Source organism: Pipistrellus kuhlii, unplaced genomic scaffold, assembly GCF_014108245.1.
Source record: "Pipistrellus kuhlii isolate mPipKuh1 unplaced genomic scaffold, mPipKuh1.p scaffold_m20_p_3, whole genome shotgun sequence".
In the NCBI taxonomy this organism is placed as follows: domain Eukaryota; kingdom Metazoa; phylum Chordata; class Mammalia; order Chiroptera; family Vespertilionidae; genus Pipistrellus; species Pipistrellus kuhlii.
The window spans coordinates 161,473,172-161,498,979 of NW_023425529.1; the positions used below are offsets into that span (position 1 = coordinate 161,473,172).

At 44.6% G+C, this 25,808-nt stretch overlaps 1 protein-coding gene and 1 long non-coding RNA gene across 10 annotated transcripts in view; both read left to right on the forward strand.

Moving 5' to 3' along the window:
* Window positions 1-25,808, forward strand: part of ATP11A (ATPase phospholipid transporting 11A) — a 134,237-nt gene that overhangs the window by 83,658 nt on the left and 24,771 nt on the right. For all 9 annotated transcript variants that reach the window (XM_036457232.2, XM_036457233.2, XM_036457234.2 and 6 more), the window contains 12 exons: window positions 4,453-4,517; window positions 5,543-5,624; window positions 6,931-7,081; window positions 8,538-8,735; window positions 10,374-10,547; window positions 11,754-11,920; window positions 13,644-13,715; window positions 15,260-15,333; window positions 19,215-19,318; window positions 22,139-22,320; window positions 23,418-23,669; window positions 25,212-25,386. In XM_036457232.2, coding sequence (XP_036313125.1) covers window positions 4,453-4,517; window positions 5,543-5,624; window positions 6,931-7,081; window positions 8,538-8,735; window positions 10,374-10,547; window positions 11,754-11,920; window positions 13,644-13,715; window positions 15,260-15,333; window positions 19,215-19,318; window positions 22,139-22,320; window positions 23,418-23,669; window positions 25,212-25,386 — 1,696 coding nt within the window. The remainder of the gene's footprint in view (window positions 1-4,452; window positions 4,518-5,542; window positions 5,625-6,930; window positions 7,082-8,537; window positions 8,736-10,373; window positions 10,548-11,753; window positions 11,921-13,643; window positions 13,716-15,259; window positions 15,334-19,214; window positions 19,319-22,138; window positions 22,321-23,417; window positions 23,670-25,211; window positions 25,387-25,808) is intronic.
* LOC123653276 lies at window positions 22,327-23,191 on the forward strand. The gene is made up of 2 exons (XR_006742987.1): window positions 22,327-22,780; window positions 23,034-23,191. It is a non-coding gene; the product is annotated as an uncharacterized LOC123653276 (long non-coding RNA).

Here is a 25,808-nt window from a genome sequence, read left to right on the forward strand (position 1 = left end):
GTGTGAAAAAAGAACGACGCTCCTAGGGAATGGCCTCTCACAGGGCTGTGCTGAGGGTCTCACAGCACGGGAGGGCCAGGAGCCCATGTAACAGTTCCCAGACAAAGGAGAGGGTGTGGTTTCCCATGGTAGAAATTCCCTTTCAGCCCTAGCCAGTTTGGCTCAGCGTGGGCTGCAGACCTGAGGATCCTGGGTTTTATTCCGGTCAAGGGTGTGAACTACAGTTGCAAGCTCTTCCCTGGCCCGGGCCCTGGTCGGGGCTCCTGCTGGAGATAGTAACCAATCATTGTGTTTCTCTCACATCACTGTTTCTCTCTGTCTTTCCCTCTCTCTTCCACTCTTCTCTAAAAATCAATAGAAAAATATCCTCAGATGAGGATTTAAAAACTATTTTTAAAAAAGAAATTCCTTTTCAGCCCGGCCAGCATGGCTTAGTGGTTGATTGTCGTCAACCTATCAACCAAGAGGTCACAGCTCGATCCCCAGTGTGGGACATGCAGGCAGTAGCCAATCAATGATTCTTTCTCATCATTAATGTTTCTATCTCTCTTTCCCCCTCTCCTCTCTGAAATCAATAAAATAAAATAAAAAATCCTTTTCAGAATACATAGACAAACATGTCATCAGCTGTGAAGTTGAAAGATTTCTGGCTTGGAGGCCCTTTATTGGAATGTATGATCTGCCCATAATCATTACTGGGGTATGGTTTTGGCTCTGGATTTCATTTGCACTTAAGAGGATGTGCCTCACAAGGGCCTGTCTCAGGCTCACATCCACCCGTTGGCCCGGCATTGCTGAGGCCTGTGTAGGTCACAGGTGGGTGTGCCCAACCGCCTGTGGTCAGGACCAGTGTGATGTTATCATCCAGCCCACATCTCTCTGGGTCTGTGCTGTGTCTGCTTCCCCGGATGTTTTATCTGGATATTGTTTCAAGATCCTGGCAGTTCGTTGGTGCCAAGGTATTCGAGATCTACAGTTTAAGAAATTGATTTAAGTAAGTTGAAGAGTTGACCTTTTTTATAAATCTCACCTTTTAGAGAAATTATCCTCCCCACCCCCTGATTTAAGCAATCTCCAAGTTGCCAATATCTTGATAGTACTTTGTGTATTTTTTTTTTTTAAAGTTGCTCATAAGTAGAAATAAACTCAATGGGAAATTGTCGCAAAATAATAAGTTACTGAAATATTAATAGAATTCGTTGGGGCTTATCTCCTTGAAGGTCCTAAAACTATTTGTTTAAAGGAAACAATTTGTGCACTTCTTAGCTTGTTTTCATCATTATTTATCAGCTGGTAGTTTTCAAATTTAAAAATATATATTTTTTTATTGATCTCAGAGAGGAATGGGAAAAGAAAGAGAGAGAGAATCATCAATGATGAGTGAGAATCATTGATTGGCTGCCTCCTGCAACCCCCACACTGGTTATTGAGCCTGCAACTCAGGCCTGTGCTCCCAGACCGGAATTGAACCTGGGACCCCTAAGTCCACAGGCAGACTCTCTTCCCAGGCGACTGCTCTGGTTAGGGCAGTTTTCAGAATTTATGGAGGCATTGCCATGATCTTTCCTAAATAGATATTAATCTACAGCTAATTCCTAGTTTGGAAAAATGACCTGTATTTCTGTGTCTTGTAACAATTACTGTTTGAACAAGTAATAGATTATGATTTATTCATATCGCTGAATCCGACAAAGTAAACACTGGCAGACTTTTCATGGTTTCTGTTTAGACAAAGTTTAATGCCAAACATCTTGGGAAGATAATTAGTAATACATTTTGTGTTTTGATAGCAACTCTCGTTTAGCTTTTTATGCATTTGTACTATTCCGCAGACGGTTAATATTTAGGTACTTAAAGATGTTTATAAGTTTGTGGTGTGGACAGTTATGAATTATTTATCTAAATCCTTAATCCACTCAGGGTAATATTTCTTCATCCTCCTGTCCAAACTGGAAGCAAAGTACTTTTTAAAGTAAATTATTTTTAGACTTCCCAGAGCCACTTTTTAAAGGGGCCATTTGTTTTCATGAGCACGCTCAACGTGAATTATTGTTCGTGTAGCTCACAGAGGCCAACAGTGCTTCTAACATAGCCAGGTGGCAGCAGGAATGTGGCATTGGAGGCTCTCGATGTGGCTACCAGGCCGAGGGGCGAGGACTGAGGCCCTCACCTCAGGCAGCCCTGGGCAGACTCGCCTGGTCAACTGTGTCCCAGCCAGGTCTTCTTTCTCAGCAGCCCCCTCTTTCTCATCTTAAGCTGGACACAGTCCTGACCGGTATCAGCTAAATACACTGCACACATTTGAGGTGTATAGCATTTAGCAGGTTCTCCACATTCCATGGCTAAAGGAAATAAAAGACCCTGGTGGAGTAAAAAGAAATTCCAGCAAATGCTTTCAACTCTTTCCCTCCCAAAGAAAACGGTGAGAATGCTGACAATAGCAAACTGTGTAAAGTTGGATTCTGCTTCACGTTTCCCTTTTCCTCTTGGGAAAGGAGAAGAAATTATTACTCCATCAGTGAGGGGAACTGTACCTCCAGGAGGCAGAGGTGTTGTGGGCCACTCCCTGCTGAGTGTTGAGTGCTTAGGGCTTGTCTTACTGCGTGCTTTTTAAATTCCTTGGTTGTTGCCTGTTTCTCCTCAAAGTAGAAAATGCATGGATTGTTCCAGATTCATTTAGACAGTCTCTGTGGACTTGACTGCCTGTGTTTATAAGAAACACAGAGTATTTCAGCCTTCACCTTTATTTATTTACTTTTAATATATTTTTTGTTGATAGTATTACAGACATATCCCATTTCCCCCCTGTCTCCTCCCAGCCCTTCCCACCTCTCCCCAGGTCTTCACTACCCTATTGCCTCTGACCATGGGCTATGCCTATAAATATTTAAATTATTTGGCTTATCTCTTCTTGTTCCCCCAACCCTACATCGAAGTCAGTCTGCTCCATACCTCCATGCTTCAGGTCTTATTTTGTTGGTCAGTTCATTTTTTCCATTAGATTCTACAAATAAGTGAGATCATGTGATATTTATCTTCCTCACATTGGCTTATTTCACTTAGCATAATATTTTCCAGACCCATCCATGCTGTTCCAAAGGCTAAGGGATCCCACTTTTTTACAGCTGCATAGTTCTCCATAGTATAAATGTCCCACAGCTTTTTAATCCATTCATTTACTGATGGGCACCAGCCCTCACCTTTAAAGGGTGATTGTATTCCATGAAACACACTGAGTGATAGACACAGGACGTGACAGGAACGGCTTGACGCCACATGACTCAGAGGCACCACCCTTTCGCTTTTCCAGAACATGTAGGGGTCTTCCCGTCCAGTGGTCCTGAAACCTGATACCTGTTAGGAGCAGGTTTCTGATTCAGTCTGTCGAGGTGACTCTTCAGACAAGTTGTCCGATGCCGCTGATGGCACTGGTGCAGGGACCCCACTTGTCAGCCCACCACCCTCACAAAGCGATCGCTCATAGAATGTTGTTAAGATGTTCAGACCCGGCTCGGTCGGTCGGTCTGGGAGCATGCCGACATGTGCTGCACCAGGAGAGCGGGCGCCCGCAGAGCTAGAGCTCCGCAAAATTCTTCCCGCGGAGCCGGTGTTTAACTTCCAGCAGGCCAGGGTCACACACGCTGCCCCACATAGACTTTCGTAATCTAAATATAAGCAAATGTACATTCAAACAACTTCCTCTTAACAACAATGGTTCTCAAGCTTTCTTTTTTTTACATATTTTATTGATTTTTTTTTTTTAGAGAGGAAGGGAGAGAGATAGAGAGCTAGAAACGTCCATGAGAGAGAAACATCGACCAACTGCCTCTTGCACACCCCCTACCGGGGATGTGCCCGCAACCAAGGTACATGCCCCTGGCCGGAATCGAACCCGGGGCCTTTCAGTCCATAGACCGATGCTCTGCCACTGAGCCAAACCAGTGTCAGCGGTTCTCAAGCTTTCTAATGCCGCGACCCTTTAATACAGGTCCTCATGTGTGGTGACCCCCAACCACAAAATTATTTTTGTGGGTACTTCATAACTGTCACTTTGTTACTGTGAATGAGTCGTAATGTAAATATTTGTGTTTTCCGATGGTCTTAGGCGACCCTGTTGGCAGTTCTCCACCTGTGGGTCGCGACCCACAGGATGAGGACCGCTGCTGTAGAGCCTAAGACCATCAGAAAACACAGATACTTATATTACGATTCATTACAGATATTTACATTGTTTACCTTACAGTTATGAAGTAGCCACGAAAATAATTTTATGGTCGGGGGTCACCACAGCATGAGGAACTGTATTAAAGGGTTGCAGCATTAGAAAGCTTGAGAACCACTGTCTTAAAATGAAGTCTGTTAGACAAGTGAGTTGATTTTTACCATGTAGCATGCCTCTCACATTGATTTCTCCATTGCCCTGCTTCTTTCTGGTCATTCTTGTCTTTACAGATCATTAGGATCGGAAAATGTGCTTCTTAGAGGAGCCACACTAAAGAACACTGAGAAGATCTTCGGTAAATGTTTTAATTAGTGAATTATTATTAACTAGAGGCTCAGTGCATTACATTCATGCACTGGGGGGGAGGGGGTCCCTCAGGCCAGTCTTGCCCTTTTGCAGTTTGGGAGCCCTCGGAGATGTCTGGCTGACAGCTTAGGCCCTCTCCCCAGGCCTAAGCTGCAGTCGGACATCCTTAGTGCTGCCACAGAGGCAGGCCACTGTGCATGCCAGGTGTCAGCCCAGCTGTGGCTGAGCGGTGCTCCCCCTGTGGGAGTACACTGACTACCAAGGGGCAGCTCCTGTGTCAAGCGTCTGCCCCCTGGTGGTCATGTATCACAGTGACCAGTTGTTCTGCCATTCTGTTGATTTGCATATTACCCTTTTATTATATAGGATAGCCTCTAAAATTAAGGGTATGTTAAGTAATTACAATAGTGGTACCATGAAAGCATCTTCTGTACTTTGAAGTACTGTAGACTTGATGGCAGCAATAATTCTGCATCACTAAGAAAAGCAGTATTGATGTATTGAGGTATAACCACAATCCATAAAGCAATGACATCTGAGAATATTGCTTATATATTAAGTGTCTACAGATTTTTGACTCAGAAACAAAGTTAATCCATGAAAGAATCCACACAGCATATTTTGTAACATTTTTTTTAAGTGGCTTTATTTCTTTACTAGTATCTCCCATTTCTGTGTGGGTTGTTGCTTATGTTTTAATTAAAATAAATTTTTAATTAAAATTGCTGTACCCTTTTGTGGGGAAACCCAAATTGATTAATATCTGAACTTTATTATAAAAGATACAGATTGTTCTCTGTGCAGGAAATATTTTTTTTTTAAGTATTTCTTCAGTCTAAAGAACCCTATTGTGTGACTCTGTTTATGAACAGCTAGCCTGCCCAGTGAAATAAAGAATATAATTCCTTTTACTCTAAGTTCCATTGTCACCATAGCTGTATGTAACTTACTATGTAAAGACAAGTATTCAATACATTTGTGTTACTGTTCTGACATTTGTTCTCTGCTTTACAGGTGTTGCTATTTATACGGGCATGGAAACCAAGATGGCACTAAATTATCAATCAAAATCCCAGAAACGGTCCGCTGTAGAAAAGTAAGGTTCAGTCCCCATCATGTGAAGTGGGTTAAAATCTGTGACTTACGAGGCCAAACCACAGTAGATATGAAAACACTTTTCTCTTGGCCTGACTAGCAATTCCTTCATGGTGTCTAGATAGGCAGTAGAGCTGAACACTTAGATCGACTGTCTTATCTGGTGTGTGTGTGTGTGTGTGTGTGTGTGTGTGTGTGTGTGTGTAAATAGCCACACACCTTTAGCCCACTTCTGCAGGCTCCCTCATGTGGACACCCCGGACACCCCAAAAGTCCCAGTTTGAAGTCATTTGCAGTTGCTCAACAGTTTCTCCCCTCATTTCATGTAAAAGTCAGAGTTGGGTCATTTTTAATTTGGGGTATTGAAACAACCTGTTTTCCTGAGCAAAGCATTAGCGGGGAGAACAGAGTCTTTCTTCTTTTTATTAAACCATAAAATCTCTGTAAAAATACGTCAAGGAGAGAGTTGCATATGTAAGAAAATGTGGCCCAGATTTTCCCTGTCTTTGCCTCTTGTTAAAGTGTATCCTTGACTTGAAGTGGGCCACTGAGTGGTTACAAATTTTTTAACAGAGAAATGTGTGCTGTTTTCGGATTTGGGAGGGGAAGACTGACTGACGGGGTGTCTTTTGCCCACTCTCAGAACGCCAGTCTTGAAATGTGATCCCAGGTCCCAGTCTATCTCTGGCTTCATCAAATACCAAAATGCAGACTTGGCTCTTAAGCAAGAACGCTTTGTTTCCAGATGTCTACATTGACAAATAAGTTTCAGAAATAGATTTTGGAAAATCACCCCTTCTTCATGAGGTCTGCTAAGACCTTGGCTACAGACTGAGTGTTATTCTTATGCTGAGGGCATTTCTTTTAGTGTGGACTTCCCTCTGTCTCTCCTCCCTTCCTGGTGGTCAGCTCTAAATTTGAAACTCATTGGTTGATGCTTAAAGGTAGAAGAAATTTGTTTCTGGATGTTCTTTAAATGATAGAGACCTAGACCATACAGAAACCTGTGTCAACAATGCGGTTGTGTGGAATTTCTCTCCTGTTAACAGAACTTTCCTTAACTGAGCTGTTTCCCTTGTGGTGTCTAGTATCACATGTCAGTAACCACAGAGGAGACTCAGAAATGAGCTTACGTTATTTTCACTGTCAGTGGATTGGGAGAAGAAGGGTCTTTGAATGGCACTCATTGCTGTGCCATTTATTCCTAATCTGTTTTGTCACAACGTGTTCATCTCGACCCACAGGTGTACAACTCTCAATTCTTCATGGAGCAGTAACTAAGTAAATATTACTGTCTTCTGTTTTAGATCAATGAATGTGTTCCTCATAGTGTACCTCTGCATTCTCATCAGCAAAGCGCTGATAAATACTGTCCTGAAATACGTGTGGCAGAGTGAACCATCCCGAGATGAGCCGTGGTATAATCAGAGAACCGAAGCAGAAAGACAGAGGAACCTGGTATGGACACTGATTTCCTTTTCAGTAATCGATTCCCTGTGGGCTGCTGTTATGAAAATGTGTTAACATGATCAAGTTGTGGCTGATCCATTCTTTATAATAAGTACATGCATTGATATGGAAACCATCGGTTGCCTCTCTAGCTGTAGATACTGGTTGCTTTTGCATTCTTTGGATTTGAATATGCAAGTCTGGAAAGATATTAGTTCCCAATAGTAAATTCATATGGATACACTTTAAAATCATCTGGATGTTTCCAGAACCCAGAGCAATGTTTATACTTAGAACAGTGGTTCTCAACCTTCCTAATACCATGACCTTTAATATGTTGTGGTGACCCCCAACCATAAAATTATTTTCATTGCTACTTCATAACTATAATTTTGCTACTGTTATGAATCGTAATGTAATGATATGCAGGATGTCTTAGGCAACCCCTGTGAAAGAGTCGTTAGACCCCAAAGGGTTCACGACCCACAGGTTAAGAACTGCTGACTTAGAGTATGCTCAGTGAATGCTCATTAATGATTGTGAGGTAAATGGTATTTACTTATGGTATGTATGTGGACAAAAAAGAGACAATTATATGGAAACTATGATAAGAATTACTTTCATTTTTCAAATGAAAAATGTTTATCAAAAGTATTTTGCCCCAAACCAGTATATTAAAATAATTTGATCGAACCTCTTCTACTTAAAACAGAATAGTTTTCTGGTTGGGCCCAGTGAGTCCAGATCTGAGCCATGTGCAACTCTATAACAGTGTCCATCAGTACAGAGTGGAGTTGTACAAATCCAGGCAGTGTCTACTCAGTGCAGGCCAGAACTGGGTGTAAACTCCAACTAGGGCCCACTCAGTACAGAGCATGTCTGAAACAAATCCAGGCCAGGGACCACTGCATGCAGAGTAGGTCTGGAACAAATCCAGACCAGGGCCCACTGAGTCTAGACTAGGATTTATGCAAATCCAGACTAGGGTCCCCACTTCTTTCCTGTGTTTAATTGGGCCTCCCATTAAAACTAAATGTCTTAGTGGTAAGAACAGACTATATAGAAAAACCTTTGTATCGAACTGATGTTTTTGGCATCTGTGAGTTATTACAGAGTCAGTTGGTCATTTGTCAGAGTCTCAAAGGAAATGTGGGATACACACAATGTAAAGCTTCCTACTGGCTCTCAGCTGGGAGGCCTTCTGTCTCCTGGCAAAGTGACCGTCTAACTGGTGACTTAATCCTTCACCCTTCCACGGCCAGAGGCCTGGCTGGCCTGGGGCCATCGCAGCACTAAAATTAAGTGACAGGCAAGTCATCCACTGGCCACTGCAGCCCCTGATGAGCCTTATCTTTGGATTTGAAATCCTTGCATTTAAAGTCTGCCCTTGGGTGGTCTGTGCCTAAGCCTTACATTGTTGTGGTGTTGGTGTGAGTCCGTGGGCAATCACGTGATGTTCTCTCAGTTTCTCAGGGCGTTCACGGACTTCCTGGCCTTCATGGTTCTGTTCAACTACATCATCCCCGTGTCCATGTACGTCACCGTGGAGATGCAGAAGTTCCTCGGCTCCTATTTCATCACCTGGGACGAAGAGATGTTTGACGAGGACTTGGGCGAAAGGCCTGTGGTCAACACCTCGGATTTAAACGAAGAGTTAGGACAGGTCAGTGTCTTCTGAAATGTCTTTCCTGATCTTGTGACGACCAAGTCCCTCCATTTTATGTTCCCAGGTGTCTTGATTCTGAATGATTCCTGTCACGCAGGCAAAATCATCCAGATGGCCAGATGGCAACTTTTCCATTTTAATTAGTGTAGAGAGATAGAACCTGTAACTAGGGAAAGACAACAACAAAATTGTTAGGTTTTTTTTTTTTTAAACTTTATTTGTATGACAGTTGTTACTGCTTTTTAAAAAATATTTATAATTATGCAAAATTAATTACATTAACTGGTTGAGATACGCTCATCTGTGACCTAAATGGTGCTCATACTGTGAACCAAAGTGAAGGGGTAAAGGTGAGCTAATGTGGATTGAGTACCTATTTCATAGGCATTGCACTTGGCTTTCATCCATGATTTCCTTCGGTTATGACACTGAGCCCGTTATCCTCATTTTAAAGACGAGCAAAGTGGGACCCTGGCGAGTTTCAGTAGCTGGATGTATTGCAGGGTTCAAAATCCCCACATAGAAATCCTGCTCCACATTGATGACTTCATGGCCTGGGGCAGGTGGCATGAGCGCTGTGCACACTGAGCTGCACACCAAGCTTCTCGATCTATAAAATGGGCGTAATAAAGGCACCTGCCTTGCCAGAGTGCAGTGGGGTTTGAACGAGATAACAGAGATGAGGCACCCACCACAGTGTCTAATGGAACTGCTCCGGGCAGGAGTCATGGTCATCCGGGATCACCTGGATGGCGGGTGGGGGGGGCGCGGAGCCCATACTGGGGAGAGGCCTGTGCCCCTGACCTCGCCTTGGTCCTCTGGCCTTCAGTGGGAGCCTTCCCGCTACCCCAGTCTAACCTTTTGCATGAAAGAGCATTTGATAAATGCTGCTATTATTTTTTGTTACAGGAAGAAATTTTGAGTAGGTTTTTTTTTTTTTTTTTTTTTTTTTTTTGTAAACAGCTATTTTCAACTAGTAGCTGAAATCCACTTCCTTCCCAAACACTGGTCTGAAAATAGATGGTTAGACGCTGATAGCTGTATATTGCTTCACCTCCTCGGGGCAAGGATACTTGTTACTAAACGATGATATTTTGCTTGTTCATGACTTTGACCTTAAAATCATTCCTCTGAGACACTGTCCACCCCTCGTGGAGTACTGTCCCAGTCAGCAATGTGCTAATTGTAAGCTGGTGGCTCAGTATTAGAATATCATCACCTCCATGGAGTTCATTCCCTTGGCAGTAGTAAATGGTATATATTGTACACTCCAGAGAAATTCCTGGAAGAAAGAAATTTTTTTTCTGTAAGAAGATAAACGGAGAGTTATGTTCAGTGCAGCAAATCATTCTGCCTCAGAGCAAGGCTAAGAACGACTCTCTGACACAGGCGCTCCAGAGGTCGGTGGAGAGGCTTGTTGTAGGGGAGGGAGCGTGGTGAAATATTCACTGTTAGTGTGTATGCTCGCGTTGAAAGAAGTCAGGTAGGTACCTGGTGAAGGGGTAGGTTTGGGGTAAAACACTGATGTCAGGAATCACAGCTGCCGGGGGTCTGAGACAGCCTGCTGCTCCTTCTCTCCTCGGAGAGGGGCGTGTGGACCCGAGCCAGCACCCCAGCCAGGCCTTGTGTCCGCAGGTGGAGTACATCTTCACAGACAAGACGGGCACTCTCACCGAGAACAACATGGAGTTCAAGGAGTGCTGCATCGAGGGCCACGTCTACGTGCCGCACGCCATCTGCAACGGGCAGGTCCTCCCTGGCGCCACCGGCATCGACATGATCGACTCCTCCCCAGGGGTCTGTGGGAGGGTAGGTGTTTGCCCTTTGGGACCAACACTGTCACGTGGTCTCAGGTCAGAAAGTAGCCTGGTATCCCCTCTGCTTCTGGGATCCAGGAAGGACATGAATCTTCCTGCAACTTGAGTGAGAAGAATGGTAAGGTGCCACATTTCCCACCAGTTAACCTGACCAGTCACGCCATATTAGGAACAGCTTTAAAAATGTGGACAAGCAGGAAAACGGTCAGCTGTGTCAGAATGACCTGCATACCACATGTGCTTATACTATACACGTGCTCACACTCGCACCCAAACCCACATGCACATACATGTGAGCTCACATGCACATATGTGCACATAGACATGCACACAGAGCCCTTGCCCCACACTCACACATGATGTACTTACAGACCATGAACATGTAGATATACCCCGTGCACATATCTTCATATGTGTGCACACAGATATAGGCCATACACACAATGCACTCACACACACATACACCAAATGCGGTGGCTTCAGATCTCATCATTTCTAGGAGGCAGCCATGACCCTTAGCAGTGGTCAGCCAGGAGACCATTCCAGAATGCTTGGTGACCGCAGAGTCCTGTGTGGTGTCCCCTAAGACACCAAGGATGGCTGCCTTAATGGGCTGGGCTGTGACTGCCTGTTGTGACCAAGCGAACCTCCACCCCCAACACACACACACACAAACACATGTGCTTCAAGTGATTTCACCCAGTCGGAGAGGAGAGGAGAGGACAGGTCTATGGATTTCATGAGGTGCTCCACAGGCATGGCACCCTCCGGCCATCTGCTGGAACTCCCCTGCCTAGCACATGTGATGCAGGTCCAGCCCTCCTTGTCCCCCGTCAGCCACTGTGGCATCTCAGAACCCCAGGGAACCCAGGTTCCTAGATGCCCTGCAGTGCAGCCTCCACTGCCCAAGGCTCCGCCCGGCCGTGTTCTCTTATGACCTTGAACCTGTCGCTTCCTCTCACTACATTTCCTTTCCGTCTTCATGGCCCATTGGTCTTGATCGAAGCTCCCACAGAAGTGCTCAAGAATGAACAAAAGCCACAGTTACACTCTACCTTCTGACCACCAGAGGCAAAACTAATTTTCCCTAACCCTTAGGAGTTGCATGTCCTGCCTTATTATTGTCTTCTGTTTGGCTTCCTCCTCCTTTAAGCCGATATGCCATAGGTGTGTGCTTTTCTGTCCTGCGTTTCTATAGGAGCGTGAAGAGCTGTTTTTCCGGGCCCTCTGCCTGTGCCACACCATCCAGGTGAAGGATGACTTTGACGACGTGGACAGCTCCAGGAAGTCACCAGACTCGGCGAAATCCTGTGTGTACATATCGTCCTCGCCCGACGAGGTGGCCTTAGTGGAGGGTGTCCAGAGGTACGTCTCTGGCTGCACGCGAGTCTGGTCGCAGCTGTGAAGGGTGTGCTGAGCCGGTCCTGGAGTTCTTTTCCACCCCAATCATGTACTCCTCCTGGACTCACACTGGGCCTGTCCTGAGTCAGGCCCCTGTGCCTGGGAGGCTTCCTGAGGGCTGAGCTGAGCAGGTACTGCCTTTGTGCTCAGTGTCCCCAGAACCTCCACCACCTGCCGTCAGTGTGAGAAGCATCTTGGTCACAGCTGCCAGTGTTTGTCACTGTCTTACATGGGTAGCTTTTCCTCCTCGCTTCTTCAGTAAGAAGGTTAGAGGCCTTTCCAATTAAACACAGGCTTTTAATGATGCAAGCAACCTTAGGCACCCTCATGAAAAGTCTTCCTCATCCGTCCTAAAGAACTGATGCCCAGAGATGTTAAGCAACTTTCCCAAAGTCACACAACAGGAAGAGGGATTAAGCTGGGGTGCTGGGGTTCTCTTTACCGGCAGCTTCCCTTATCTCTGTATCCTATTGTATTAAGTCTGTGTGCTTCTTGCACCCTCCTTCAGTATCATTTTATTGGGAGTGTTTGCTGCCTCATGACATACAACACTTAAGCAAATACTTGGAAAAGTACTTCAGATATTCCAGATATCTGGCATAATTTCAAGTCAAGGGAAATGTCCTAAAGATCACAGCTTACAATTCAAATTTAACACAAACGGTACTAATCTCCCCTCTTTGCTGCCATTGATAAGTGGGTGTTTGAACACCTCTCCTCTAATTAAAAGTGTTTTTATTGTTGACTAAACTAATGTATGTTTCCCCTGCAGTTTGAATAGTGATGTAAGTATGTAAATCGTGTCAATTAAGTGTATAAATCCATACGTATGTATAGGAGACTTCTCAAAGCTAGATTTCTCTCGGAAAATGTGTGTTCAGAAATTAAGCCACACTCAGTCATTGATATCAGAAGTGAGGACAGGCTGCTACTGCCTGTCGTTCTAGACTCACCTTCCAAGAAGTCATTCCTTCAGTTGCCTCCTCCCTCTCACCCCCCCTTCCCCAGCTCCTGCCTGCGTAGGGTCCCAAGGTCCAATGGTGCCTTCCTAAAATTATGGCTCCATGCTGTCCTTAGGTTGATACCTTTCACCTCCCACAGCTGTAAGCTCCTGGAGTCCGGAAGCCACGCCCTCTTCCTGCCCCCACTCCAGGCCTGTGCCTAACAGCCCATGGCTCTACATAGAGAAGGAGGGTGTTAGATTAAGGGCTCTGCAGATGTTGTTGACTGGCAGCCTGCTGTAGAGCTAGTGTCCTCATCAGTTAAGTGAGAGTTGGTCTGGAGGATGACAGTCTCTCAGGGTCCTTCTAATCCTGACGTGTAACCTCTGCTGAACAACCCCACTGATCAGTGAGTAAATCTGGGTCGGTATAGACAGGGACCACTCCACACACCTGCTGTCTTTCTGAAACCTGTTAATGCCTACCAGTAAAATGGACCTCACCCCTGTAGTGCTTAGGAGAGTAAGTCAGAAATTCACTTGGTCCTTGGAGAATTTTTGTGAGGTGGTGAATAAGTTCAGAATTATAATTTCCTAAGTTTATAATTCAGTTTACTTCCTCTGTTTTACCAGGAGTATTTCTTTTTCGAAAAGAAAGCTTTGCCAGAATGTAAAACAGAAATATTTTATTGAAAAAGGAATATCAAAATTTCAAATTAACCACTGGGTTGGCCTTCTCCTTTACAGACTTGGTTTTACATACCTGCGGCTAAGGGATAACTACATGGAGATATTAAACAGGGATGATCACATTGAAAGGTAAGAATAGTGTACATTATATTGTGAGGTAATGCAGAATTGTTTTCCAAAGCACTAGGTGTGAGTCAATTAAATGTTTGACCAAATATAGCGGGTTAATTTTTAAGCTGATAGTGTTGGATGGCCCGAGAATGAGGTTATAAATAACCTTGGCAGAAAAAAGGTTCCCCAGCCCTGCCCTGGGACTTCAGAGGGGAGCTCATTCGCAGGATGATAAGAAGAGCAAGGATTCAGTAACTAGATGTTTACCTTTCCATAGAAATAGATTCAAAAAAATGTTATCTCTGGTGATAGCTCTTATTTTTTTTTTTAATCCTTGTTTTCATTGATTTTGAGAGAGAGAGAGAGAAATCAGTGTGTGAGAAAAACATTGATTGGTTGCCTCCTGTTTGCACCTGTATATGCCCTGACTCATATTCGAACATGCAACCTTTTGGTGTATGGGACAACACTTCAACCGACTGAGCCACCTGGTCAGGGCTGCTGATAGCTCTTATTATGGGCAAGGCCCCTAATTTAATTTATTTAAGGGCGAGATAAAAGTTTCTCTGCAACATCTAGATTTTCTTCAGCTCAAAATAATCCACCCACCTGCCAAAGTGCCACCTCTTGGGGAGGCCAGTTCTGAACCCCTTCCTCAGCTTGTGAGCGGGGATGACATCACAGAAGTTTCACTGTCACTTCTGAGCCCTAGCTGGAGTCTAGACCCTAAGGAGTTTTCAGAGGTAATGTCAGAGGTGGCTCAGCTATTTTCAACATTTCAAACTTCAGACAGAAGTCTTCTGATGACTTTTATCAATTGAAAGGACACTGGTTTATTCTCAAGGGTCAGACTGTTGGACCTCAAAGGGAGGGCGGGGATAAAAAGGAGAGATCAACCAAAGGACTTAAGTGCACACATATGAGCCTAACCAGTGGTCAAGTACAATAGAGGGGTGGGGGCATGAGTGGAAGGGGGATTAGAATGGGGGGTTGAGGACAAATATGTGATACCTTAATCAATAAATTAATTTAAAAAAAAAAAAAGCTCTTATACAACCTATGGATCTGCACTCAACAGAATTTAGGAAGGTGAATCAGTGCAAAAGATAGATAGTTTTTTTGATGCACAAACTCCATGAGCATCTGTAATGCAGGCTGGGGGTGGGAGGATGTACAAGGCCAGGATCATAGTGGTGAGGAGATAAGTGCCTGGCCCTAGCCACCCTCTGTCCCCAAAGGGCACTGGTGACAGTAGTGGAGCCAGATCAGCAGTCACACGAATCCAGACATTCCAGTGTGTCTGGAGAAAACTGCCCTACCTCCAAATTCTCTCCCATTCCCTCCCCCCCCCCCCCCCCCCCCCCGCCCCGGCTGCTGTCAGCTGTGCTCCCCCAGGCAGAGATGTGGCGGGGCATGGATGGAGGTGATGTTTTCAAAGGCCTGGGCGTGGTGGGGAGAGGCCTGCCCCAGACATTCCTCTGTGGAAAGCCTGATAAATACCCAGATTTTAGGACCTACAGAGCCAGATGGGCACTAAAGACAATTTTTCATCTATTTTTCAGGTTTGAATTGCTGGAAGTTTTGAGTTTTGACTCTGTAAGAAGGAGAATGAGTGTAATTGTAAAATCTGGTACAGGTAGGAATTTCTTTTTCTTTGATGTCTTAAATTATACATTGTGCTGGGGGTTTTTCCTGATGCTCACATTCTTCAGGAGCTTTAAAGATTTAACTATTCTTTTTTTTAAAACAAACAAACAAACAAACACATAGATGAAACAACTGTAGGTCGCACAGCCCCTCACACCCACTGCAGGTGACTCGTGCCTCAGCTGCTTGTGTTCCTGTGTCTCTCCCAGGCACCTTAGGCTGACTACAGGGCCTGCAGAGCCTCTCTCCAAAGTGTCTCTTCCTCCTCCTCCTCTCAGTCCTCTCACACAGCACCTGCTTTCCAAGATCTCCATCATCGCAGTCTCTGCCTTTCTATCATCCTGCCACCGTGTCGGTCTTCTTAGGGCCCTGGAGCGCTCACTGTCCTGGCTGGGCCTGGTGGCTCCTGTTCGGTGTCAGGCCGCCACACCTTCCCAGGGTTTTTTCATGGAAGCCCTGAGCTGCCTTCCTAGCTTTCATTCCCAGCAGCCTCAGAAAGTGCTCAGAATGGACCTTCTCACCGGGAGGCTGTCTACCTAGTGTGGGCTTTTCTACCTGAAGTTCTTCACCTGGTAGGAACTTCTACCCTTAGAAGCCCTCTGGCTCATTGGTTCTGTTCCAAGGACAGCTCAACAGCCACCTGGTAGGAAGCCTGTGCTGGTTGCCTCAGTCAGATGAGCTGTCTGCCTTCTGACCTGGCTGGACTACAAGCATCCTAAATGCAGAGCCTATGCTTTTCTCAGCAGTAATATTCACCACAACACTACCAGTGACTGCTCAATAAATACTGCTAAGTTCAATTTACGAATGCACCTTCAAAATTCATTTTATCAAGTGATGTGGGATCTTGTTCTATTTGGTTTCTTAAAACTAGGCAATACCAGGCTATGTTTATCTCTTTGCAAAGTTGCCTGGTGAGCAACCAAACGCAGTCACTACCCTGGAACTAAACAGACTCAGCCTAAAATAGTGATCTGAGGGCATGCTGGGGAATTTTATGTCGGTCCTTATCTAACACTCATGTGGAGAGAATTTCATTTCAATGGGGAGTAAATACACAAAGTACCTTTCATTAAACAGCCATTCTGACTTTTTTCTGATAGAACCAGTAATACCTTGTTTTCTCCACTAAGACCATGGAGGTTACTAAAGGCATATCCTTGCCCTGTGTGTTATTTTTCAAAAGAGTAGAGTTCTATGTGCTGAATGCTGAGCCTGGTGGCAGTGCCCCGGCTGCCTTGGGAGCTGAGCTGGCTGTATCTCTCTCTTCTCTCTCCTTCCCCCCTCCCCTAATATAATTTTATTGATTTCAGAGAGGAAGAGGGAGAGAGAAATAGAAACATCAATGATAAGAATCATTGATCAGCTGCCTCCACACTTCTGCTAGGAATTGAGCCTGCAACCCGGGCATGTGCCCTGACTAGGAATCTAACCATGGCCTCCTGGTTCATCGGTTGATGCTCAAACACTGAGCTATGCCAGCCGGACTAAAGCTGGGCCTTTTATCCACATGCTTCCCTCCTCTGAACCAGCTTATCCTATATGAATAAGAGTGGGCTCCACCAGTGAGACTTGCCCTAAATATCATGGGACATAAAATAGTTTATAATAGGAACACTGCTCATACACATGGAATCAGAGATTTTACCAGTAAGTTCAGCAGGACATGGGAAGCATACATTCCATGGTCTTTAAAACAGTTCAGGTGGATGTGCTAACACTTGCCCAACTGTAGAAGGTTATTTCACTGTGCACAAATGAAGGACTCTCCTGTGAGTTTAAGCTGTTCAAATTTTTCCAAAAGAAAGGCATTGCATTGTGGAAATCTTTCTGTCTTGATATTTTCCCCCTTACAAATGTGAAGTCTAGGAGCTGATCATGCAGCAGCCCTGAGCCTGCAGTAATGATCACAGTTTCAGGAAGCAATGCATCCGTTATCCACAAACCGTCTCCTGCCCCACTTATGCATTCTCCTGGACTGCTTGGTCACAGTGCTGGTACCCACGGGATGTGCCCCAGAATCTTCCTTAACTTCCTTTTACCATCAAAAAGGGCATCACTTGAAAAGGGGCAATGTCACATTAAGAATGTATGCCCAAGGCATTCACGTTATTAGAATATCTCTTCCAGGAGATATCTACATATTTCCGAAGGCATCTTTGAGGAACTGTGGGCTTAGAAGCTAGACTTCTCATGCCATCTGACCTGGCCCCTGCATCAATTCATTAAAAGAGAAGTTTGAATATTTAATTCAACAAGTTGTTCTCTAAGTAGTAACATCCCCGGAGATGACACTGATTGCACTGGTTTTACAACTTAATGGACCCTTGACTCCATTAGGGGAGACTGGAGACTATAGGCCAGACAGCCAGTTAACAACTTGAATTTCTTGCTGAGAGCTCTCCACTGAGAAGTGAGCTACAGCCGTCAGAGCTGAGCTCAGTCCCACAGCATGCTCTTCTGTAGCGTAGCATCAGGTCACCTGTGTGAGCTGCTGCAAGTTAGGGTCACCTCACTTGTGTGCTGCTTTATCTTATCACCTGTGTGTGCAGCGCTCTGGGTTAGTAGCTGCCTGCTTGCTTACAAACTTAGAAAAGAAGATCTTAAGCTGGTGCCAAATAGTGTCTGCTCTTGCCTTTGAAGATTATATTTTGCTTTATATTGTGGATATTTTTGTATCCAAGTCTCTCCTCACCCAGATCTTAAGACCAAACTTGTCCCATGTCCAAAGTGGCATAGAGGAATCGACACATTGAGACAGTAAAGAATTTAAGCCTTTTACAAGCCATTATTATGAGTCACCCATGATTTTCCTAGAAAAAGAAATGTATTGTTGTTTAAGGATGTATCATTATGTCATCTGGACTTCAGTTCTTGTTCCAAACTGTATCTGATGACATAGGAACATTGGCTAGAAATTGTCTGGCAGACGGGAATGGATTCTGACTTCAGGTGGTGGGTATGTGACTAAGAATCCCAGGTCACAGACCTGGGCGGTCACATTGGCATCTTCTAGGGATGGGACTTCCTGCTCTGGTGGATTCCTGCTCCATGTGGCTGGCCATGCTCCCAGGTCTGTCCCAGCCTCTGCTCAGCCACAGTTCAGGTCATGTGCTGGCAACACAGACATCACCAGACAACATTCTTTCTGGCCAAAGCGTGACATTACCCTTGGCTTAATTTCAAGACTTGTATGAGCAAAAATTGTGCTGTATTTTTAACTAGAGGCCCAGTACACAAATTTGTGCACAGGTGGGGTCTCTACTTCTCTGGAAGAGAAAATCGTTTTATCTTGAGGGACAAGAAGCATGCATCTACATTACAAATATGTGCGCCGTAATTGGGACATTATTTGAAAGGTGGGGCCACAACGATAAAACACATATTTCTTGTAACTCTGGTTGATGGTGACTCAGACGCCATGTTCTACGTCAAAGTGCATTGCGTTCCCCTGGGATTTGATGTTTACCTCCTAGCATTTCACAAATTGTTATCCCCACCTCTGGGTCAGCCACACCCTTCATTTCCTTACCCCTCCTCGTCCCAGGGTCATTTCATTGCTCACTCACATCCTAACCCGAGAGAAGGCAGAGTGACAGAAGGCAGGACACGCCGGAGCCACTGGCTTTCCTTGTTTGTGGCTTTCCTAGGAGGTTTCTGGGATTGTAAGGATAAGATGAGGCTCTGGGGTGACCTGTAGATGTAATTTTTTTCCTGACTTTTCATGGTAACTGAACGAACGAAATCTCCTTTACCACAGTCTCAGCACTGGTATCCCTGTTTTTATCTCTTAGTAGCATAATATGATCACTAACTTAGTCTTTCCCAAATTGTGATTAAATCAGACATCTTTTTATTCTCATTTTCTAGAAGAAATTTTTCTCTTCTGCAAAGGAGCAGATTCTTCAATATTTCCCCGAGTCATCGAAGGCAAAGTGGATCAGATCCGAGCCAGAGTGGAGCGCAATGCTGTGGTGAGATGGGAGGCTCCGGGGCACGGGTCCCACGGTTCTCCTGGGTCAGGAAGGAAAGACTCCTAACAGAGGATGCCACATGGCTTTAAGGGACGCACTTAAAGTCAGAAGAGACCACGTGTGCACAACCTGGAAAATCCCCCATTGATTTCTACACTGGTGGTGTTCGACCTGGGTACCACCCCCAGCAGGTGGACTCAGGAACCTGTTGCATATCTCCTTTTATTTTGAGGTGGGGGCTGGGTTGATTGGTAGATGATTGTGGGGTCCACATTCTAAGCACATTGCGGTGATTATATTGGAGAAAGTAGATCTTTATGCTGAACAATTTCTAATGATTCCTTTTCCAAAGGCTCTTAGGCTTTCATGTGTCTTCACCTGTTTGGTCTTCTTCCCACCTCTCATTCTGAAGCATAGTCTGTCCTATAAATTCAGCAATATTGTTCCGTTTGTCGGCAACTCTGAGCTTCCGAGCTCCCCCTGACCCTTTATCCCCCACGCGCACCACAGGCTCCAGGTCCCTCTCTCCAAGGACTGCTGTGGGTGTGGGAAAAGCTGTGCATCTCTGACAGAGGGCCACCCTCCTCCCCTCCACATCAGACTGTGAGCCAACGATGCGTGGCTCTTCATAGACACACTCCCCCTGCTTGACTATAAATATTATGGCATTAAATGTGTATATTGTCCGAGAAGCATCCTTCTTCCGCTGAGACCATGCACACCTGCAGCTGCTGCTGCAGTGGTAAACTCTGTTAAATGTGGCTGCCAAGTGCAAACCCTTTGGCTTCCACTTCGTATAAAGCGCCTAGTAACACCTACTGGTCCAACAAAGCAGCTGCCACAGAACCAGCAGAAATCAGTAAATAAGCTGCAGGTCTAAGATGATGGAACCTTTTGTGTTCAGGATCATGAAAATAAAATGGCACAAATTTCTCCTACCCACTGAGGTGAGTCTTTTGGAATAGACGATGAAGGACTTCTTTAAAGCACTTACATGTACATAAGCAGGATGTCCACTTACAGATGATGAGCTTTAATACAGGGTGTGCGAGATTACTCCTGAGGGGGCAGCCCATCTGCAAGTCACTTCAAAACCATATCTGAAATGACAGCGAGGCCTTTTCCCACAGTGGCCAGATGGCTGTGTGACGCTGGCCACACTGATAGCCACACAAGCCAGTAGGATAGGCTCTGGACGGGGTGCTTGTTGCTAAACCCTGAGGTCTGTGTCCAGGACGGGAGAGGATGTTCTCTGCCCCCCGGGTTCTCCCATGCACCCCTCCACTCCTTCAGATGCAAGTCATATCTGAACGAAAGGAAGTTCATGGGACCAAAATGGAATTCAGTGTCTTCTATCCAAACAGTGCTGCCTGGGCATCAGGGAAACCCAGACTTTAAATCTCAGGGTTCCCACAGCGTACCATTATGGCATTATGTCTCCTGCCTTAAGGCCTCCTACAGAGAAGGGTACAGGACTTTTCCCTCTGGGGCCCATTTCTTAACCAGGTGGTCCCTTTCCCTTATAACTGGTTTTAAACTTTTGTCTCAACTCTAATAACTTGGCTGTCTGACATTAAACTTTTCATCAGGCATTCTGTGTACCCACAGTGCACAGGGGCACACACTCACTTCTTTCAAATTATACCATGAGCCTTCTCTCAGCTCCTGGGAATCCGCTAATGTTTTCTGGGAGGGGCAGAAGACCAACTCCCTGTAGCCATCCTGCCAGGCGGAGAGGAAGAGACAGGCACATTCCTGCTGTGAAAGCCCCACACTAGCACATTGAAGGAATCCAGTGTTCTGTGTGTGGCCTCGCAGCTCTGAGAGCCCAACTTACATGTGCCCCGCTGGCTGGGTGATGTGTTCGTTCTGTGTGTGGTGATGCCCAGAATTATGATCACAGCAGAGTTTGTTATTCCTAAATTCCTATTTCACTCTCCTGTGGACCCAATGGGTTTGATACATAGCCTAGCCGCTTCCTTCGGCAAGCGCTACATAAGATCAAATGGAATTACAAACTCCCATGTAAAAAAATGTTTACTTTAGAAATATCACTTGGTATTCACCATAGAATTGCAAGTTAATACCCTAAAAAAAGTTTATCTCTTCATCTATACTAATAATAGAGGAATATGCAAATTGGCCAGGATGCTGTCATGTAATGACTAATCAAGACTGGGGCGAGGCCATGGTGGAGAGCTCTCGGCAAGCCTGTGCTGGGGTCCGAAGGACAAAGGTGCAGAGAGGAAAGGAGAGCAGATAGGCAGTTAGGGGGATCAGTCCAGGAAGGGAGAACAGATAGACAGGGGTCAGCCAGGAGGGAAGCACAGATAAGCAGTTGAGGGATCAGGCTGGCAGGGGAGAGCAGTTAGGGCCAGCAGGGGAGCAGTTAGGGGCTTCAGGCAGGCAGGCAGGTGAGCAGTTAGGAGCCAGTGGTTCCAGATTGTGAGAGGAATCCCAAATTGAAGAGGGTGCAGGCCAGGCTGGGGGATCTCCCCCGAACCCTAGCATGAATTTCATGCACCAGGCCTCTAGTTTTTCAAAATAAAAGAACAAAGTCTTATCTTTGGATGGCCCTGGTTTTATTATTTATTCCCATGCTTTTTAGTTTGAATTTTTTCCGTAATTTGTAATGATTATATTTGATATAGATGTGAATTAACGCAGTTGTAAATGGTCAACCCATTTAAGGGTTGGTTATTTCAGAATTCTTTGGTTAGTAATTCAAATTAAAGAAAGGAAATATTGAGAAAGCTATTGAAACATAATGTTTTGGCACAGTGACCCTGGAATTCACATGAAATGCATTGTCTCCCACAGGAGGGACTTCGGACTCTGTGCGTTGCATACAAAAGGCTCAGCGCAGAAGAATATGAAGGCATTCGTAAATTGCTAGATACTTGCAAGATGGCCCTTCAAGATCGAGATAAGAAATTAGCAGAAGCCTATGAACACATAGAGAAAGATCTTATTCTGCTTGGTGCTACCGCTGTTGAGGATCGGTAAGTAAACACTGTGCCATCTCCAGAAATAAAGCATGGTGCCACACGGGTGCTTCAGAGGAAAGTGTCAGCCGCACGGAAGGCACATGTTCACAGGTCAGAAGAGACAGGCTGTCTGACTGCATGTGGGGGTGGAGGGGCGAGGATCGGGGGAGGTGCTATCACAGGCAACTCATGACTAGGTGATGTTTTACTTTCCATGAATAAGATTCCTGAATTCACACTTTCCCAGAAGAAACCAGAAATAGTCAGCATTTTTTGAATTATGTTCTGCATAGTCAAGATATCTTACAGGGTTATTTTTTAAATTTATTCTTTAGAATTGAATCAATAACGTGTCTAAATTTGTTACTAGTTCTTTCCAAATACAGATGTAATCAAATACACTTGATTACATGCTCAATGTAATCAAGTGGAATATTGCAAATAATATAAGAACTGGTAAAATTACTGATGACAGGTTTTCTTTTTTTTTCTTTTCTTTTTTTTTTAAAATATATTTTATTGATTTTTTTTACAGAGAGGAAGGGAGAGAGATAGAGAGTTAGAAACTTCAATGAGAGAGAATCACCAATTAGCTGCCTCTTGCACACCCCCTGTTGGGGATGTGCCAGCAACCAAGGTACATGCCCTTGACCGGAATCGAACCCGGGACCTTTCAGTCCGCAGGCCGACACTCTATCCACTGAGCCAAACCGGTTTCGGCATGACAGGTTTTCAAATGCTTCTAAATAAAGAGCCTCTAATCTGTGACAAGTCTGAAACAAGAGCTAAAAGTTAAACTTAAGGCTTATTAATGCACTAAGAAATGGCCAAGGGCCCGCTGAGAACAGAATGAAAATGGAAAAGAAAAAATACTCCAATGTAAAAGGAGGTGTAGAAGTTTCATAAGTTTACTGAGTTTTTATTTCCCATAAAGGCCTTCAGTTCACAGGCCGTTGCTCTATCCACTGAGCCAAACCAGCCAGGGCACTACGGAGCTTTTTAATTCTGAAGGCCTATTAAAATATTTTAATAGGTCACAAGTTCCTGAAATGGTTTGTTTTGATTTGCCTTTGTCAGCCCTGGTGTTTGTTGTTTCGTTTTTTGGGTTCTAGGCTCCAGGAGAAAGCTGCTGACACCATAGAAGCTCTGCAGAAGGCCGGCATCAAAGTCTGGGTGCTCACCGGGGACAAGATGGAGACGGCAGCAGCCACCTGCTACGCCTGCAAACTCTTCAGGAGGAACACACAGCTGCTTGAACTCACCACCAAGAAAATCGAGGAGCAAAGTTTACATGATGTCCTGTTCGAGCTGAGTAAAACGGTCCTGCGCCAGAATGGCAGCTTAACCAGGGACAACCTCTCAGGGTAGGTGACCTCCGTTTGCAAGGGGAGAGCCTCAACACCCTTGCTGGGAACGTGGTTCTGCCTTCCCATCAGTACCAGCATCAGCGTGGTTAGAGGGACCACCTGAAACAAAAGCAGAGGTATTTCTTTTTAGCAACTGTAACGTGTCTTTGTACACAGAGGGTGTGCATAAGAGAGGGTGTGTGTGTGTGTGTGTGTGTGTGTGTGTGTGTGTGTGTACTTTGACACTGCTGGTTAAAGGATACAAAAAGACTTGATTGATTTATAAAATATTATGAATATGATCATTTTCATGTGTCTTTTTAAAACAAATATATTTTTATTGATTTCAGAGAGAAGAAGGGAGAGGTAGAGAGCAAGAGAAACATCAATGATGAGAATCATTGATCGGTTGCCTCCTGCATGCCCCCTACTTGGGATGGACTCTGAAACCCGGGCATGTGCCCTGACTGGGAATCTAACCATGACCTCTTAGTTTATGGGTTATCCCTCAACTACTGAGCCACACCGGCTGCGTTCTCATTTCTAAGACACTTGGGGTAGGGGGTGGGGAGAACAGGCAGTACTTTGGATTCCTCAGAGCATTTGCCAGACCAGGGAAGGAAATATTAATAATACATGGTTGCCTGTCTGTTAAGATAAAACTATATATGCTCCAGAGTTGTTTTTTTCGAAGAATACTCAGAATTTATTCTGATACGTTTTAAAAATGTTGTCCTTGCTGGTGTTACTTGCATGATCTAAGAATAGACTTTATTTGAATCATTTTAGGTTGTCATTAATAGGTAAAGCAAAAGCAGCTCTCTAATCAAATGCAAATTTTAAATTCTTCATGAGTAGTACAGAGCTATTTCCCCAGTTTCAGTTACCTGAGGTCATGGTCAGTAAGTATTAATGGAAAACACCAGAAATAATTCTCAGGTTTTCACTGTGCACTGTTCTGAGTAGCATGGTGAAATCTTAAGCTGTCCTGCTCTGCCCCAGCTGGAATGTGAATCATCCCTCTGTCCATTATATCCACAAGAGAGAATGACCCTGTTCAGATAACTTTTATTATAGTATATTATTATAATTGTTATATTTTATTATTAATTATGGTTGGTCTCTTACTGCGTCTTATTTATAAATTAAACTTCATCAGAAATATGTATGCATCTGGAAAAACATAGTGTATATAGGTCAGTTCTACCTGCAACCCCTGGGGGCTCTTGGAAAGTGTTCTCCGAGGATAAGGTGGTAGAGTTACTGTATAGCAGGTCCTTGAAAAACATCATTTCGTTCAATGCTGTTTTGATATAACACTGAAGAGACACCATGGGAACTTAACTCTTGAGTACGTTGGCCTATGGTAAAATCGGTTTCCTTATACATTGTTTTGCTTAAAGTCACAGAATCTATTGACAACATCAAGTGACTGTACTAGTCTCCTAATCCCTTGATCGTGGATTTGTAGCATCTCTAGATATTCCAGAAAGTTACGTAGTCTTCTGAGTTCTATAAACTTAGTTATTGAGTAACCTCTCTGATTTGTGTCATTAACAGACTTTCCACAGATATGCAAGACTACGGTTTAATTATTGATGGCGCTGCACTGTCTTTAATAATGAAACCCCGAGAGGATGGCAGCTCCAGCAACTACCGAGAACGGTTCCTTGAAATCTGCCGCAACTGCAGCGCCGTGCTGTGCTGCCGGATGGCCCCTCTGCAGAAGGCCCAGGTCCGTGCCCCTGTCCCTTATCACTAGCTAGTGGTTGATGGGTATTTAAATACTGAAAGCCATTCATTAGTTGTCATAACCACTGATGATTTATTTTTTTGAAATCTAGCAAAGTGCCACTGTTTTTACATAGAAGTAAATGTGATAGAAATTTAAAACACGAGTCTTGTTTTGCCTATTGTGATTAGTACAAGGTCACTGAATCAGATGGATGACCCTTTTCTAAGGGCCATGTCTCTGTCTGACTTGTCTCATAAAATAAAACCGTGCCACAAAAGTGTGGTCATTGATAGAAATGCTCACTGAAGGCAGACGGTGTGGCCTTAGCATTATTGAGCCAGTCCCACGAACCCGTTCCACCTTCAGAGCAACCCTGATAGATGGCCGATGTTAACCTACTTTTACAAAGGAAGTACCTGAGG